The 19,441-nt window shown below is 41.7% G+C and overlaps 1 protein-coding gene across 6 annotated transcripts in view; it reads left to right on the forward strand.

Moving 5' to 3' along the window:
• STAT3 (signal transducer and activator of transcription 3) overlaps positions 1–7,362 on the forward strand; it is a 56,614-nt gene extending 49,252 nt beyond the window's left edge. For 2 of the 6 annotated variants that reach the window (XM_042472918.1, XM_042472919.1), the window contains 7 exons: positions 466–518; positions 614–708; positions 1,241–1,380; positions 2,265–2,480; positions 3,155–3,197; positions 4,128–4,240; positions 5,207–7,362. In XM_042472918.1, the coding sequence (XP_042328852.1) occupies positions 466–518; positions 614–708; positions 1,241–1,380; positions 2,265–2,480; positions 3,155–3,197; positions 4,128–4,240; positions 5,207–5,265 (719 nt within the window). In that variant the 3' untranslated portion in view covers positions 5,266–7,362. Of the gene's footprint in view, positions 1–465; positions 519–613; positions 709–1,240; positions 1,390–2,264; positions 2,481–3,151; positions 3,198–4,127; positions 4,241–5,206 lie in introns of all 6 variants that reach the window. The other 4 variants (XM_042472914.1, XM_042472915.1, XM_042472916.1 and 1 more) reach the window with 4 other exon arrangements.
• The last annotated feature ends 12,079 nt before the right edge of the window (positions 7,363–19,441 follow it).

A 19,441-nucleotide genomic window follows, 5' to 3' on the forward strand; every position in this document is an offset into this window, starting at 1 on the left:
TGAGGACTGAAACATGAGTGTAAAATATGTACAGAGTGTTGACATAAATACTGAATATTACAATGGAAGCTTTTCTTATAATTTAATGTGAAAATGTGAAAATCAAATTCCAAGTAGGATGTGAAGGTTAAAAATTAAAAATTCATTTACCTTTTAAAAATGCATTTTCTCCAATGAAAGAACCTCAGGTGATATATATGAGTTCCCCCTACTCAGTTTTTCTTCTCAGTATATAACCCTGTGAAGTAGGATAAGCTGATAGAGAGTGACTGGCCTGAAGTAACATGGTTGAACAGGGGATTAGACCTTGGGTTTCTTCAGCTGTAGTATGACGCTGGGGAACTTATATCCTGGTATACTGCTGATGGGAGTTGTAGTCTAACACATTATATTCAATGGAGGCTGCTGCAGACATTGCACAACACTGTATGTCTTTAATTGCTCTTTATTTACTCTTCATTCCAGGGCCAGGCATCAATTACTCTGGATGTCAGATAACATGGGCAAAGTTCTGTAAGGTAGGATCTTTCATAATCTGAATTGTGGTGTTGGGACTTAGGTTGTATCTGGCATTTTGTTTATTTGGTTCTCCTTTGTGGTTTTCTCTCTACAGGAGAACATGGCAGGGAAAGGCTTCTCTTTCTGGGTCTGGCTGGATAACATCATTGACCTGGTGAAGAAGTACATCCTGGCTCTCTGGAATGAAGGGTGAGCATCTTCCAGGAATGCCATTGCTATTACACTCATAATTTCTGTCTACTTATGGGTGGTACAAGGATATAGACAAATTGGAGCGAGGATGGAAGTTGTCAACAAAGATGGACAAGACACATGGAAAACAATACCCATTAAAAAGTTTGAAGGAATGGGCTATGTTTAAGCTTGGAGAAGAAAAGACTTGAGGCCACATCTACACTGCAAAATTAATGCAGTTTGACACTGTTTTAACTTTGATGGCTCCATCCTATGGAATCCTATGGGATTTGTAGTTTGTTGTGGCACTAGAGCTCTGACAAGAGAAGGCTAAATTACAAATCCAGAATACTCTAGAATGGAGTCATGGAAGTTAAAGCAGTGTCAAACTGCATTAATCCTGCAGTGTAGATGCACCATTTCTTTGTGTGTATGCATGCGAGCTCTTCATCTGCCTGAAGGGCTGTCACACAGAAGAGGAAAAAGAGAGTTTGAAAGTCTGTGAAGAAGCAACTCTATTATTCTATGATTACTTTCTCCTCTTCAGGTATATCATGGGATTCATCAGCAAAGAGCGAGAACGAGCAATCCTGAGCACAAAACCACCTGGCACTTTCCTGTTGCGCTTTAGTGAGAGCAGCAAGGAGGGTGGGATCACATTCACATGGGTGGAGAAGGACATCAGTGGTAAGGAAGGTAGCCTTGAACACTGATAGGGCTGCCACTCTACTTGCATTAATTCTAATCTAATAATTACACGTGTTCAAGTCAGTTAATAATTTAACTTTTACACAGCTTATTTAAAAGCCTATATTTCTGAACCAAATAGGATATTATCTTCAGGTTTCCTTTTACAGGTTATGCACAGGTTAAGGCATCATCTCAAAAGAGGCATTTCTCTGGGTGAAAGGATGAAGGATTTTTATTTTAAATGAGTGATTCCCAGATGTAGGTTTCATCAGCACTTTATTAATATGTATTTTTTTTAAAAAAAATTGCTTAGTTTATTGGATGCACCCTTCTTGGCCTTTTTTATTTTTTAATCTCATGAATCTATTGCATGCATCCCTTCTAACATAAGTCTCAACACTTTCAATGTATATCTCAAACTCTTGAGACTTTCTTGATCTAAAGTCCTATACCAATAGGTCTACAAGATCTTACGCAAAAGTCTTTCCCAGACCTGCTGAGATCATCTAACTGGAGGTGTCAAGAACTGAATTTGGGACCTTCTGCTTGTAAAGCTTATCCTCTACTTTGGAACTGTATCGTATTGACATCTCATTAATTGCAGATGTAACTGTCACTGGTAGTCTTATTACAAACAGTCTTTCCCCAGTTCAGGAACATCAGAGCAGCTCAACCAGTGGTTAAGGGATAGCTCCATCAATGACAGACACTGTCTGTTTATAAGATTTTTTTTTCTTCCCACACTTTTATCAGAAATATGCATTGGGCAACATTTTTCATTCTTCATTTCTTTGGGGGGGGGAGAGAAATTATATGTGATGTTCCTTTTTAATACTATTTTTTGTTAAAAAAAATAATCCTCTTGTAAACGTTTGATATAGGAAAGACTCAAATCCAGTCAGTGGAGCCATACACCAAACAGCAGCTCAACAGCATGTCCTTTGCTGAGATTATCATGGGCTACAAGATCATGGATGCCACAAACATCCTCGTGTCCCCACTTGTCTACTTGTACCCTGATATCCCCAAGGAGGAGGCCTTTGGAAAATACTGTCGCCCTGAGAGCCAAGAACACCCTGAAGCCACCGACCCAGGTAGTTGTAGGATTTCTGTGCTCTTCTCCTGAATATTTTGTGGACAAGATCCAAGGTGGAAATTCACCTGTCTGGTTTCTTTGCAGTATGTGCTTCACACTGGGTGCATTTTGGGTTCTTTAGGCTATAATGGACCCTTTGTATCTGCTGCGGTTCAGTTCCAGAACCATCTGTGAATACCAAAATCTGTAGATGCTCATGTCTTATTACATACAGTGATACAGTGAAATGGCATCCCTTATATAAGATGCCAAAAATCAAGGTTTGCTTTATGGATTTATTTGTGGGGGAGGATATATTCAAGCCATTGAAGGCTGAATCCGTGGATATGAAATCCATAGATACAGAGGGCGAACTGTACAATCCTATCTACCAGGGGTGGGGAACCTCAGAGCCTGATGCTGAATCTGGCTCTCCTGTAGCCACAGTCTAGTCTTTTAGGGTTCTCCAGATAAAACTGTCAGTTCGCGATCATTTGGTCATATTCCAGCTTGTGTAGGCCCCTACCCCCAAAACTATAAAAGGTTGAAAAGCCTCTTCTACAAGCATGTAAGAAGGCAAGCTCCTCAGCACTCATCTGATTTCTAATATAGTTCTGGAATATGTCGTGGTTCTGTCTCCTTTCTGCTTTTCATCATATTCCAACTAATAAAATATTTCTCCTCTACCTCCAGCAGGTACTGCTCCATATCTAAAGACCAAGTTCATCTGTGTGACCCCGTAAGTATTCTCTCATTTTAAGGGAATGGGACTCCCTTACAGTGCTGGGGGAGACAGAGGATCTACACAACAATTAGACAGAATTTGTTAATATGGAGAATTTATTCAAAGCCATTGTGGTGTACTGGTGTGAGTGTTTGATTGGAAATCTGGGAGACCAGGGTTCAAATTTCTGCTCAGCCATGGAAGGCACAGGCTAACCTTAGGAGGTCACATTTCCTCAGCTTCAGAGGAAGGCAAAGGCAATCACCCTCTCAAGAATGCCCCATTATAGGTTTGATAGGAGGCCAGGCTGCTACTGCTAAGCATAGCACAAAGCGACTACCTTGTCCTTATTCCACCCCATTCTCTGCTCTTGGTGCACAGCATGGGAACAAAATCCCATAAAGAACTCTTTACTGACATCATACAATGGACAGAAAGAGAGCATTCCCATTGTTTCAACTTAATTCCCATTCCAAAAGGTATTTTAAATGTGTATGGATGTTTAAAAGTTAAATAGGCACTGCTGCACAGAGTGGATTTAGGGGCTCAACAGACTACCCCTTTGGAGTGACCTGCAGCTGCCCCTTTCCTCGCTGGATCAGGGCCATGGCAACTACACGCCACATCCTGATCTGGCCTTTCCCCGGTGCAAAAAGAAGCCACAAAAAGCTGCTCCTTTTCACACTGCCGAACGGGCGCCCTAGCCACTTCTTTGGCATAATGCATTTAAACTCTGCACCAAAAACGTGGCGTGATACTGCCTGCCATCTGGTGAGACAGGTGGATTCGGGGTAGCCGACGTGCAGTCACCATGCCCCCCAGCCTGCCCCATACCAGTTCTTTATGCCAGTCTGTAGAGGTCCTTAATGGCTCTGGAGCTGTAGCCTGAACTAATAATGTGAACCTTCTTTTTTACTTTCTCTCCCCTCCACTTTGTCTTTCCAGAACAACTTGCAGTAGCACCATTGAACTGCCCATGTCTCCCCGGACACTTGAATCCCTGATCCCCTTTTGCAGTAATGGGGAGGGCGCTGAGGGAAATGCTAGTGGCCAGTTTGGTAAGCATGGAAGTGGATTGGTACAGTTGTGTGTGATGGGGAAATGGTGGTGGAGGGACTCTGTTCCTGCATTTGTTATTTGTTTATTAATTTGTGTCATTTTTATCCCACCTTTCTTTTAGTGTGGGATCCAAAGTGGTTTACAATGTAAGCTCAGCATTAAAGAACTATAGGAGGGAAAGAGCTTCATGGTGCAGTTTCCTAAGGGCCCATGTTTCTTCTGACCTGAAAGGGAGGGGGAAGAAAAATTAAAATTCTACCTCATAGTCTTGTGACATGTATGAATTATACATCTTTGTGTGATATTACCCTAGCTCCCATACTTTGCTTCTTTTAGAAAAGACAAGAGGCAATGAGTTTAGCAGGGTGTTGGGGATTTGCTTTTTACCAGTAGATGGCCTAGACTTCTGTATTTGGATTACGGAGGTGTGCTGCCTACAGTCCTGGAAATCTCTCTCTTTCAGTCATAAGGGCTAGAAACTGAAAAGTTTCTCAAGGATGTTGAATTGTACAACTCTGTTCTAGGATATTGTTTCTGAACATGCATAGAAGCTTCAGCATGGGAAAAGTGCTTTTTTTTTTCTTTTGAACTAGAACTTTCAGAGATCACCCAGCAGTCAAGCTGTCTGGAAATGGTAGTTCAAAAAAGAAATTTTCCAGGCTGTTATGGAATTAAAGGCCTAAATCCAATTGCTAGTCTCAACAGTTAGATCCATTAATTAAGTAGCTGAATGGTAAGTCAATGCATATGTAAATCATATTGATTCAATGAGTCTATTCCAGTTTAGTTTAGCAATTCAGTTTAACTCAAAGAAAACAAACAGTTCTGAGCATGGGGCAGGCCCTGAACCTGCCTTCTCTCGGGAGAGGCTCAGCTACTTTTGGCCTCGGATGGAAATAAGCTTGCAACTAGATAACATCAAATCCCCCCCCTTTTTTTTTTTTATTTTGTATCTTTTTCTGCAGAATCATTGCAAGTCTTTGACATGGAGATGACTGCTGAGTGTGCCAACTCGCCCATGTGACTGGTTCATCTTAGACAGCTGACCAACTCTGGCTTCCTGGCATGAAACATTTCCTTCTCTTGCACCATTGTGGGGCCTCACCCATCCAGGCTCTGCCTCAACAGGAGCTTCTTGATTCTGGTTTCTCTTTTAGCTGCTCAGAGTGCCCTCTTGCTGGCAGCTCATTGCCTGAGCTGGCTTGGCTTGAGAAAGGGCCCTTGTACTTAATGTTAGTAAGGATTTATCACCTTCTCCCCAAAAGTATTTTTCCTTTTGTACAAAACTTTGATTAAGGGGTGTCTTATTTTGCTAGATCAAGTGCCTCTTCATGCCCTGCACCCTTAACAGTAGTTCTTGGTCTCCTGTCCATTTTTGCAGCATGCTGCTAAAGGCTTATTCCTCCAGCTAACAGTCACATCCAAATGTTTTTTCAGTATTCAGACAATAAGATTGTTCTAAACAGGCAGGCAAGATGCTATCTGCTGAGCACGAGCAGAAGATGGGAGATTTTATTTCTTACATTTCTGATTTTTAAAACTTCCCAAATGGTTTGAAGATGAACGTAAACCTGGGACAGTGGTCCTGCAAGGTGAGATGACTGTGACCCCATGGCTTATGCTGAGTTGGTCACCTTGGACCTTGAGGCTGGTGGGAACCAAAGATTTGGAACTATATATTTTTCAAACCCCTAAGTCACTTGAGCTGTACAGATGGTGAACAGTAAGAGAGTGATGCTTATGTTGATGACAGTATAATAAAAAATTGACAGAATAATGTTGCCAGGGCTAATGAGCAAATTCATGGCAGAACTATGATTTGAATCCAAATCATCCAGCTGAAAGTCCAGATTTCTCTCCATTCTCTCTCTCTCTTTCTCTTGCAAGGCTTCAGGTCTAGAGGGATCTCTTACTCTCTATGCTTAAGGCTTTGAGCCCAGATAGCGCAGCAAGAATGAAATCAGGGCTTAACGGTTGGCAGATTGGTTGCCAGCATTTAGCTCTAGTTCGTTTTTATTGTTCTTGTTATTTATTTGCACTTTTATGCTGCCCTTCCTTGAAGGAGTCCAGGGCAGCATGCCTGATTTTTCCCTTCTCCTCCCCCACCCCCACCCCAGGCACTAATTCCATTTTATCCTCACAACAGCCTTGCAAGGCAGATTCATCAGTGCGATAGACTGGCCCACAGTCAGCAAGTGAGCTTCATGGTCAAGTAGAGATTTCAGTCTGAGTCTCTCCAGTAGATGTCCACCCTTGAAGCCACCATACCCTATCATAACTGTATGTTAGGAGCAAAAGGCAAGCATTTTTTAAAAAGTGATGCCTCTTCTCCAAACCCAACACTTTGTTGCTTGAGCTACCTAAGCTTTCACCAGCCTAGCAACCTTCATATGTGTTGAACTACAACTCCCATAATCCCCTACCTTAGTTGTCTGGTTAAGCATATTATAGTCCAAGATGTCTGGATGCACGCAGCTGGTGAATCCTGGACTAGCCCATTTCTTCCCTGTAATAGATTTTTATATCCTCAGCTATACAGTACCAGATACATTCTCTTCCCAGCCTTTGTGCCCACAGACATGGTCCTCTCTGTATCTTTGCTTGCCTCCCCCATTTGTGACTGAGTGATTTAATTCTAGCTGTAAGCAGTGCTCCTCAGAGACTGTTTGACTGTGATATTGGCACTCTGGTGTAGGGAACAGAAAACCTGGATGCTGATATTCTTGTTTTAGCTGTTGGGCTTAAGAGCATTATCAATCAGGGCCCACCTGTCCATGGAAGAGAGTGATAAAGCAAGCTTTTCCTCAGTATTATTTAGAGGCATGGGCTATGCTTGCCCAGGGCTTCTAGGACTTATAGTCCAACGCATCTAGAGGACACCAGGTGAGGGTAGATTACCATAAGGTCCCTAGCTAGTATACAGCTGCACTGGTTCCTTATAACCAAATAGCTTATTTATGCCAAATTCCATTTTGTATCCATCTCCTTCCCACATCAGTCAGTTTCCTGTTTCTTTGTAGCTAACTGCTCTCTAAGAGCATAATGACTTTAATTTGTTTTGTATATTTTAATGTTGTATCTACAGGCTCCTACTTTCTCTTAAATAAAGTCTAACACCATATTGCTTTGGTGAATTGTAATCAGTGAGTTGTTCTGTGTATGGTCATCTGTGGTTTGATCCCAAATAGCATACTGGCTTGTGAGAAGACGAAGAAATTGGAGCGGAGAAGAGTGTCTGACCAAATGCATTGATGAAGCAGTGTTTTTGTGCTGTAGGGCAAAAACCATACTGGAGTTTTCAGTGTGATACTGTATATTGAAGGGTATGAGAGGAAGGGATCTGTGGCCTTCAAGATGTTAATGGAGTGCAACTCCCAGCGGCCCTACCCATTAGATCCAATGATGAGTGGTCATAGTAGGTCAAAAATGTCTGGAAGAGCACAGATGATCACCTCTGGAATATATGCACATTTAACACAAACATAAATCCCATTAAGTTGGTCCAGCTACACAGTGAATTACTGTGTCCATTTCTGGGTGCTTCCTTTTAAGAAGGACCTGACAAATTATCATGTCTAAAGAAAGGTCAAGAGCCAATGTGGTGTAGTGCTTTGAGTATTGGACTATGACTTTGGAGATCAGGGTTCAATTCCCCTCTCAGCCTCAGGGGAAAGTAATTGTAAACCTCTTCAGAAAAACTTTGCTAAGAAAACCCCATGATAGGTTTACTGTAGTCAGAAATGACTTGAAGGCACACAACAACAAAGAGCAGACTAACAGCCCTATCCCTCTTAGGATTATTGTTGATCGTAAATTGAACATGAAAAGTTTGGCTTAGGCTCACTATAATAAAATGACTTTGAGGCACACAGCACAAGAGAAGGGTGACCATGATAGTGAGGGGTGTCTTGTTAGTGATATCTGTGCATGTAAGTGCAAGTTAAACATACATATCCCCCTTTGAGACAGTGCACAGAGGGCTGTTCTTTTGCCCTTGTGTTCCATCACCAAACTGCCCCCCACAAGGCAGATCTTAAGCCCCTGGAGGGGTTGCTATTGCTGCTGCTTACTGGTGAGAAGGAGAGGGAGGTGGAAAAAAGATGAAGATGCAGCTCCTCTGGGATCATGGGGGAAAGAAAGGGAGAGTGTACCCCCATCAGTGAGTGAATCTCCATTTCCCCCCACTGCCAAACTGGGTTCACCTGTCTCTTATGAGGATGGATTGAAAGCACTAGATGTGTGTAGCCTGGAAATGGAGACATGTAGCCATCTGAAGGGCTCTCTCACAGTAGATGGGGCTGAGGAGACCTACAGATAGAGGGATTCTTCTGCTGCAGATTGAAAGGCACAGTGTTTCTATTACATCCTTTCCTTTTCCTCAATAGACTTTTAGTATCGTGGGGAGCTAAAAAGACAAATGGGTCTTTGGACAGATCAAATCTGAAATACCCCCAGAAGCCAAGATGATCAAATTGAGACTTTCATGCTGAGAAAGCATGGTTCATTAGAAAATACAATAATGCTGGGAAAGGTTGAGGGCAGTGGAGGACAGGGATTCCTGGACATGTCTCATCTACAGGGTTGCCACTAGTTGTGGTAGACTCAAGGGAAGTTAACAACAAAAAGAAGAAAAAAGAATGAAAAAGCCATGGAAAACATGAGAGGGCTACAAGGGGGAAGAAAACTGTTCCATCCCCTGTAAAATTTCATGTTTGTGGTTAAGTCAGTTGCAGAATATGAACCTAATTAGGACCAATGGATGGAAATGGCAGGGAAGAAGATTCCAACTGAAGACTGGGAAGTGAGATGCTTGAAAGTGAGAGTTTGCCTCAGGAGGCAGTGGGTTACTGGAGAGGTTAGGGGCATCTGTCAAGGATGCTGTAGTTGCACTCTGCATTGAGCAGGTACTGGATGCCCTATAGATACACTCCAACATGGCTGTTAATGCTGTATTTTGGCATCCAGTTCAATCCTTAATTCCTCTTTTACTGCACCCCACTGTGGTGTGGTGTCAAAAACTTGCTCCAGTGGAGTTCCTTTCAGAGAAAGGTTTTAGGGTACATGAAGGAAAGGGAGCTGATGAGTCTGGTGAAAGCAGCAAGATCCAGCACAAGTACACTTGGACAGCCTGGATTTATGAATCTCTGAAATTCCTGGGGCTCAGATAAATATGGAATTGTGTGTATGGTTGTAATATTTTTCCACAGACAGTGCAACTTTTGACTGTACTTGTACAAACTTTTATAAGGGAGAGCAAGGAATATCATCACCCATCCCAAAAAAATGGAAATTGATAAGGCGCCAATGTGGAGACATTATATGTGTGTTCTAGAACATGCCAAGCCATTTCTTTCTGTTCCAGAAGAAGATATCTAAGGATAGACAAATTGTCCTTTCCTGTCATTACTGTTCTTCAGACTTCTTAATAAATTGGAAAGGAACAAAATGCAACAACCAGACTCTTGAAGATAGATGAGTGAGATGCTACCACTTTATGGACACTTAGAAACATTTCAGCTGTAATTCTTGGCTGCAATGGCAAAGTGTGTTGGCAACTTCTGGTGTAAAGAGGACAAAGTCTGAGGCCCTCTTGCTTCTAATGTTCCTGCTCTCTAGCAATATTTTGAAATATTTAACCCGCTTTCCCAGTCCTAAATAGCAGTGGAAAGCATAGTAAGATATTAAAAATAAATTGCTGTTATGGGCAATTTTAATAACACGGATTCAACCATCCACACTAGAAATAATCTAGTCTGAGACTGCTTTAACTGCTCTGGCTCAGTGCTAGGGAATCCTGGAAAATATAGTTTATTGTCGTACCAGAGCTCTCTGAGAAGGCTAAAAGTCTCACAAAACTACAGTTCCCCGAATTCACTAGCATTGAGCCAGGACAGTTAAAACAGTCTCAAACTGGATTATTTCCTGCAGTGTGTTTTAGACTCAGTCTCCCCCCCACTTTACCAAGCATTACCATCTTTGCCAGTAAGTTATCTGGATTCTAGGGAAAGTTTAGGCTTTGTTTGTTCTAGGAAACCATCCATTAGTCATCTTAGCAATCCATTGTAGTCATAGAACTCTCCTCCAGCATCACATTTCAAATACGCTGATTTTCTTCCTGTCAGCTTTTTTTAATCTCCAGTGTTCACAACCTTATATAGAAAAAATAAACCAATATAATTGAGGGAACTGGGCGTGTTTAGCCTGGAAAATAATTTAAAAACAGAGCTGATAAGATAGCTGTCTTCAAATATCTGACAAACTCTCAGGCAGAAGATGGAGCAAACTTTTTTGCTTCTGTTCCAAGGGAACCTGTATTCAGAGGAACCTGAATCAGTGCATTCAAATTACAATAAAAGGATATTTCGGCTAAAATTAGGAAGAACTTCACTATGTTACGAGTTGTTGGGCAGCAGGACAGACTGCCTCAGAGTGTGGTGGATTCGCCTTCACTGGAGCTTTATAAGCAAACGTTGAATAACCACTTCGCACAAATGTTGGCACACTCATTTTTTTTCCAGTATTAGTGGGCAGTTGGGTTCCCTTCCTACTGTCCATTTATATGTTAGTAGATGGTGGTGGTGTTTTGTTTTTTAAAATGCAATATATGTTAAAGATAGTTTTTTAAAAGTCCTACTTTAGAGGGAGAAGAAGAAACATTTAAAAGTTAGGATCCTGCTGAAATAAAAATAGTATTAGATGGTAAAGCGAATAAGAGGGCAAGATGGATGACAGCCTGGGCAGCATAGTAAAGTACAGTAGTGTTCCATGGTCTTGCTGGCCCACAAGCCATCGGTACATGGAAAATTTCCAGGAAAAAAAGAAGCAGCTGAGGTCGAGGGACATCATGATACTGGTCCCTGACATGTTAAAGGGTGGAGATTGCTGATGCCATAAATCAGATGAGATAGCCCCAGAAGCACTGCAATAGAGAACTGCCTCCTCCCGCCCCCCAATTGGCCTTCCGCCATACCAGAAGAAATGCAATAGTATCTATAGTGTGCAAGTATTGTGTGACCTTTTAGCACTGTGGCCCCTGCTCTAGCTTCAACCTGGATATAGGACTGTGTGCTTGATCTATCCACTGGGAAGGGAAAAGGTCCTGTTCACTTGAGTAGCAAACATGGGAGGATCAATCCACAACAGCTTGGAAGTATGTGTGTTAAGCTCTTCTGCCCCGTGCCAGAATTTGGGTTAGGCACCCCACCCCAGTCATTTTCTTTTAAAAAGTGATTTGTCCATTTGCTATTTGCATGAATGATGTCACTTTCAATTTTCCCGTTATAATGGCAACAGATGCCAAAGGGTCTCTTTCCCTACTGGCTTCAGTTAATGGTCAGAATTGGCTGGAAGAAGACGGTCTTCTGGGCAGCCAGACACACGAAACTTGCCACAGCCTGCACAGACAGTACAATAAAAGAATCTGACGCTTCAGAAAAATGCTTCTTGATAGCCCTAAATAAATAAATAATAAATATAAATAGTCCAGAAAAAATCACATAAATAGTCCAGAAGTGATATGTTTGTTATACTATTTTGAGCGTCAGAAATGTATGTTGTACTATCTAGTGGCGGAGCTAATGTTACCAGATGTTCCAGGGAGGAATCATGATTTTCTTCTGCCCCCCCTTCCTCCTTTTGACCCCGATTATTATTATATTATTATTATTATTATTATTTTATATTATTATTAACCTTTATTATAAAGCGCTGTGTAAATTTAAACAGCACTGTACATACTCTAATTTTTAATTAGACAGTTCCCTGGCCTTCAGGCTTACATTTTAAAAACATGACACAAAAGGAGAAGGGAGTGCTGGTGGGGAAGGGGATCAGGTCCAGCAATTCTTCTCTACCTCCGAGGCCTGGACCAACGGAGATGGACTGGAAGGAGCACCACTGCTCCCCAAATATCTACCTTTGGGCCAGAAATAGGCTGTGGCATTTGCCTGTATCTCTTTAAAATGCTGGAGAGATTTGGTGAATGGGGTGAGGCTCAGTGGGGGTGAAAAGAGACCCTGGGTTTTGTTTTTTTTAATTAAAATTTCAGGGTTTTTTTTTTTTAATTAATATTGAAAAATATTTTTAAAATACATTTTATCAATTTCACTTATGCACATGGAACAATAATGCAAATGCCTTTTTCTGTGCATGCGTATTGTAATTTAAAGTATTATTTTTTACTGTGCCAGTTTGTTTATGTCACAACTACTAATATGACATTCAGTGACAATGGGAATTACTTTTATGAGTAATTTAGTACAGTTTTTTAAACTAAGGATTCTGTATGGTGTGGATGTAGGAGGTCAGTAAGGATGTTTGTGTGTGACACCATGAGTTACACACGGGTGATGCCAACCCTAGTGATTCCACTTGCTATATCTCAGAGAAAGGCCTGGCAAAACCACCTCGGATATTCCTTGCTTATGAAACCCTATGAAATTTATGGAGTTAAAGGCACATATATACATACTACATACAAGGAAGGGCTGTTGTCATAGTCCATCACTAGACAGCATCTGTGTGAACAAGAACAATCCCTCCCTTGAAGGCTTCAGAGGCTGCCTTCTGTCTCTTCGAACAGGGATTGATGCAGCAACTCCTGTAATCAAAAATGGAATATAAAGTGACTCCCTGCTGCTAAAACCCTTAGTGTGGTGTGTGTGTTTGTGTGAAATAAGCAAGGAGTCCACCGTAACTGATGAAAAGTCTTATTGCCACCTGGTGGGATAATCCTCAGATGGTTTATAAGTGGTGAGGGTTTGCTGCAGCCCTCTTAACACTGATCTTTTGTTAAAGAGGTTACCTTCCTTGAGAAAGATGGGCCTCCCTCTCAAAAACACTGTCTCCCAGGAAATGCTGCTCTGAGCTGGAGCAGCCGAGGACAGCCTGTGCATGTCCAACTCTTTCCCTCTTCAGCCACTTGCTGTTCTTTCCTCTGTGGGAGTTCGTTTACCATCTGCCTGCCACTGATCAAAATTGGAGCAGCAGCCTTGGCAATGGACCTTCACCACAGAGCTGAGTAAAAAGAACACGACTCTCACTCACACGCATGGACACCACCAAGTGGCGCTGGTGCAATTCAGGCGCCATGTCTCTCACATGGCTGCTCATTCACTGGCAGAAAAGAAGACAAAAGAGGTGCATATATTGCTTATGTATTTGCAAATGCTCAAGTTCATGTCCAGTAGCAATATGTCTTTGTGCCAATGCCATTGTACATAATCCATAATACCTTGATTGAAAAATATAACTTTTGTTGCCACTTTAGGGACATGGTGGCATATCCTCCAAGCCTCTGTTGACACAGGCAAAGCAAACTGTTGCCGCCTCTCCTAGCATGGTGTTCTCTTCACCAGTAACTTCAAACAGGGTAATCTTGCTTACTTTTAAAGAAGATAATTTTCTCCTACAGATTTTATTTGGTTTTACCAAAATTTCCCTTTTTGCTTCCAATGATCCTCCCATTATCTTTCCTCCTAGCCGTTCATTTCATGTTTATCATTGAAATGGTGAGACTACAGTTCATAGGTGTTGTTGTTTTTTTTAAAATCATTATTTACCAATATTCACAGAAGTGCATGTTGAAAGAAAGTGAAATGACAGACTTATCCTAACAGGGCATGTGGGAGTCGTTTCAGTTCACGTTTTTGAGCAGATTTACCAAAAGTCATAACATTCAAGAGTAGGAGGAAAATGAAACTGCTAGATTTGTTCCTCTCTAGTTTGTACGCCTTCAAGATTGTCTTTCCTTCCCTCTTTCCTGCGTGGAGGATTAGATCACAGCCTCATGACCTTAACACAACAGGACTGCCTGCTCAAAACAATTGTCCCATCTGTTTAATCTTGACCCTTCCATCTTTTAAAAAAAGTTGTCTTGAATTAGGGTGTGTTCTCATCAGGAGAGTGGGAGCAATCTCACGGAAGGTCCTTATTCTCCTATAGATTGTGGTAATCACTCTTTTCCGGCTGCTGTTTTATTGAGCCAACTCTGTCCTTTGCAACCGTTTTCATCCTTGTTGACAAGCCTCTTCGTCTCCAGCTTCAGACACCCATCTTGCCTGAAATTAATCTATTTTCAGTTTACATCGTTGGAGTTATTTCAGTGCAATTTTGCTTAGGCGGAAAATCACAACCATTAACATTAATCTGGCCTAGCTCCCTCCCGCTCCCCCCGATCCAGAGCACTGCTTCTACCCCTTTTATAACCTTTTTTACTATTGTTTTTCCAAATCTCTCTGTTTTCATCCCCCACGTTTCTTCCATGCAGTTCCTATCTAGTGCGCTCACATTCCCCCACCCACACCTTGTTTGATATATCCAGATTACCCATCTCAGTTATAGTTCAGAAGAATGGTGTTATTTTACAATAACGAGAGACAGGAAATACATCATACCTTCCAACATTTCACAAATGAAACTGGGTCACCTTTTACAAGCACCGTCAGAGTGGGGTCAAGATGGCAAAGGTAATGAATGAGGAGAAACACACAGGTAGGCGAGGCTCAGCAGTTTGCTTTTGCTGAGCTGATTTAGGATCTAAACTACACTGCAGATAATTCAGTTTGACACCACTTAACTGTCATGGTGCATTGTACCAAATTCTGGATCATGCATTCAGGTTTCACTTGTGTTAGAATGAGAAAAGATCTGGATCGAAGTGCTGAAGAAGAAAGAAGGGAAACTAATGTGTTAGTCTCTTCCCCCTACCCTCAGTATGGCCTTCATCAAATGACCTTTGAAGCTTTCCTGTTTGGGTGAGTTTTGGGGACATGAAAGATTTGAAGCTGCTGTACTGAATGGTATTTAAACAAAACACAAAAAACTGCTGCACATAATTTATTTTGTTGCACTATGTTGAATCATTTTATTATTGCCTTTGACTTTTTTAAGGGGGCTAATTCATAGAAATCATAGAGCTGCTTCGTCTTTATAGTGATGTGCAAAGTACTCCTAAATGGGCCCAGGGAAGAGCAGAGTGGTAGGTCTTCCTTGTATCTCACATCCCTGCTAGTTCACACACAGCTAGGATAGAAGTGTACAGGATTGCGGGGGCTTTTCAGCAAACCTTGACAATTTCCTCCCTTTGTCAAGGACTGGTGTTGGAGAAGTTAGCTATGCCAGCTTCACATCCTGTCTCTGGAAATGGAGAGTGACATGGGAGCCATAGGATTCCAGCTAGTTCCCCGACCGATTCCAAAAAACTTATTTCCTGCCAGCTAATGTCTGCAGTAAATTTCCACCTGGCCAAGCACAGGGAGGGGAAACTCACCACAGAGAAATCTCTCCTCCAGGACTAGTAGTACTTGTTGTTGTAAGAAAAACTCTTTGTTATTGGTGATTTCTCTTGCCGGGTGGTCTTGAACTGGTACCAACTGGAACAGATGCAGTCTTCTCGTAACTCAGGAACAAAGTAACTTCAACACAGATTTTCACTCAAGTAGGTTTTATTGACTTAGTTGCTTTACACATTTCACAGCAGCTACTATACATCTTTCTCTTTCAGATGTCCATGCTGTAGAAGAGGGAAAAAAAACTCAACATGACATCAGTCTTTGTTCTCTCAAAAGATCAACTTTCCCACCAAGTGGACCACCTCTTTCCCATGAAGTCACCATGCAACACAAGAGTTAACAACATATTTTGCTTATATTTGTCTCAGCCGCTCGTCCTTGAACCATTTTCTTCCCGGCCTAGACTTCCTGGCCTTCAACAGGAACCATTTAACTTTAGTTAACATTGACACATCTGACATTTCATACAAATAGAAATTATTTACAGTAGTAGTAGTATAAAAAAGTAGTAGTAGTTAAAACGTAGGGGCGGAGGAGTACTTGTGTGCCTTCGACTTTGACTTATGGCAATCCTGTTATAGGGTTTTCTTGGAAAAAATTTAATCAGGGGAGGTATGCCATTGCTTTCTTCTAAAGCTGAGAGTATGAGTTGCCCCAAGTCAACCCATGTGTTTCCATGGCTGAGCAGGGATTTGAACCCTGGCCTCCCAGAGTCCTACCAACATCAGCCACAATATCATTCTGGATATCTCCACACACAAACCTAACACTCACTGCCCATCACCCCCCAGCCATCAGCATCAGGTTGTGGGTAGATGGTTGTTCTTAGTTCTTTAACCTTATTTTCCATACTAGCCTCAATTTAAAAAAACTGGGCTTTTAAAGGAAAAAGCAGTATGTCAATATCTGGATTACATAATAGGGAGTGGGATTTCAGTGCATGAGGGGAAAAATCTTGCCTGCCACAGTGGGCCAGAAGCAATGTCAATCTCTACACTGACATATGATGAGAGAAGGTGGTACAGATGGTAGTACCATTGCTTCAGGTTGCATCTGCACTGCAGAATTAATGCAGTTTGACAATGTTTTCATGCTATGGTCAATGCTATGGATTCTTGTTTGTAGTTGTGTGAGATGTGTGAGATTTTAGACTTCTCCGTCAGGAGCTCTGGTGCCACATAAAACTATGAATTCCAGGATTCCATAGATGGAGCCATGACATTTAAAGCAGTGTCAAACTGCATTAACTCTGCAATGTGTCAGCAGCCAGAGTGAAAGTTTAAGACAGCTCCTATACCTGGAATTGATGTGTGTAGAGGGAATTGCAGCAGATGTTGCTTGTTACCTGGTTGTGTGACAAGCAATAAGTGCTGAAGTTCACTCTCTGCCACAAACATTAAAGGTACAAGAGCTCTCTCTACTTTCACACCTTCGTCTCCAGCTTCAGACACCCATCTTGCCTGAATTAATCTATTTTCAGTTTACATCGTTGGAGTTATTTTCAGTGCAAATGTTAGGCGGAAAATCACAACCATTAACATTAATCTTGCCTAGCTCCCTCCCCGCTCCCCCAGATCCAGAGCATGCTTCTACCCTTGTTTATAACCTATTTTTACTATTATTTTCCACATCTCTCCTCTGTTTTCATCCCCACGTTTGACCAAGATTCCTCAAAAAATATTAGCCTGCTTGGGTGAGTTACCCCATTGGCCATAAGAAAACAAATGGGTTTCCTATTTTCTATGGAGAAAAACAAATCAGAAGCTACTCGTGTCAAGCACCAAGCAAACACAGGTTTGCAAGTTTAATTTTCTGGGGATGATATTGCCATTTCGCTAGTGCTATAAAGAAGGTGTGCTATTAGGAAAAAATGTGCATATATCTTTTTGCCTGGTTGCATCTGGGACTCGCATCTTGGAACAATGCAAAAAAAAGCACCTGCATACACACTTCCCATAGTGTGTGCGCAGAATCACATCAAAGGAAAGATTCTTTTGAGTCTACTGAAAATGTGAATGGCACATTTTAAATTCAGCCAATAAGATGGAAGTGAGGAGAGATAGATCAAAAGAGAAGGAATACTGTTAATAGTGTCTTTGCTGCATTTGCACCTCACTCAGTTCTTATTTACATGCTAATGTTTTAGGAGACATTAGTATGTAATTTAAAAAAAACAATGGCAAGCAAACCCCTTTTCTGAGCCTAACTCCTTTGGGTGCACCAGGCATCAAGAGGCCCAAGGAAACCAGAAGGTTTGGGGAAGGAGGGAAAAAAAAATATCATTGAGGACTGGCATTGTTGAATAACCAGGAATTCAAGAGTGGTTGGGAAGGAGGATGGAATGGTCTGATTATGACTGATGGAAAAGTAATAGTAGAAAAGTATTCAGTCCTTTTCCTATAGCTGGACTCACAACAGTGAGATCCGCCTCTGGGATCCTGGAAACTCCTAGGAGTAATGGGTGCCTGTTGCTATTTGTCCAGCTACCAGGATAGAGCTGGTGATTCACCACCACCACCCTCTTTCCATCGGTCAGTAAACAACTGCTGGGTGGTCTGCATAAGCTAAAAAGTGGGTTTGTGGGGTGTTGAGCAAGGGGAGCGGCCATAGCATATACTCCGCCCTAATTTGCAGGGCAGTTCCAATTAAACCTCTGCTGCCACACCTTTTCAGTTAAACATCTGCTATCACTTTCATCTGCTTTTAAAACATCCCAATTCTCTCTTCTCCCTTTCTTCCACCTGTCTCAGCTTATTCCAACTACTGCAAACTGAGTCCAAAGTTGAAAAGTAGTTTGTACTATGCTTTGTCTACCTGGGTTATTTACTTTGGATTCCCCTGAGCTCTCTGCACCCAAAACCTTGAATTGAATGTGGACTGTCTTTGCAAAGTTCACACTTAATTCAGGCTTCCTCCCCTTAACGCAAGTTTTAAACCTTACTTTTCTCGCTCACTCTGCAATGTTGATGGGTGGATTGCTTTCCATGCAGTCCCTGCAAGCTGCGGCACCACCACTGCCAGCATGAGTTGCTCTGTGGTCAGCATTGATAACATGCTTAGGCACCTCATTCTTGTAGGGCAGTTCAAGTTTCCTAAGGCTTCTGCCTTTGCTAAGGAAACAAAAGTATTTAATATCAAAATATCCAAGCTAGGCCTGTTAGGGTCTAGCTTTAAGTCAGCGAGTAGTGTCCTTGTTTAACTATGCTTTTCTAAGAACTGAAACCTACTAAAAAACAAAACAAAAAAAACACAGTATTGTATTTCTGGTGTATAAGACTACTTTTAACCCAGGAAAATCTTCTCAAAAATCAGGGGTCGTCTTATACACTGGGTGTTCATCTTATAGGGCAGGTGCTGAAACCTTCGAGCCAGCATGAGAATCTGCGGTTGCCATATTGGTGGGGGAGTTCAAAAAGGCTGCATCCCCACCATATCGGCGACGGTATGAAAGCAGCAAGGGTGACGCTGTACAAGTATGGTAGAATAAAATCTTGGAGGCAGGGAGGGCTGGGCAGGCAGGGAGAGCTGCCCAATTCAAGCAGGCTTTGCATACAACAAGTTTTCCTGCTAAGTACCTGCATGTCATAAGCATTTGAATTAAAATTATCATATTGAAATCAAATCTGATTTTTTTTAATTTGGTGTGCATTGGTAGAGGGGTAGTCTTATACAGCGAGTATATCCCAAACTCGATATTTTAACTAGAAAAGTTGAGGGTCGTCTTATATGCCCAGTCGTCTTATACGCCGGAAAATACGGTAACTTGCAGTTTAAACAAAAGTTTACGAATGGCTTTAATTTACATATACAGAGAGGCTATGTCCTAATCTAGCTAATAAATAGTTCAGGTAAAGAAAAAAAATCTTTATCTCACCATCTTTCCAAAGAAAGTTGAGAGAGGAGGAAGAT

Source organism: Sceloporus undulatus, chromosome 6 (genome assembly GCF_019175285.1).
Source record: "Sceloporus undulatus isolate JIND9_A2432 ecotype Alabama chromosome 6, SceUnd_v1.1, whole genome shotgun sequence".
Lineage (NCBI taxonomy): Eukaryota > Metazoa > Chordata > Lepidosauria > Squamata > Phrynosomatidae > Sceloporus > Sceloporus undulatus.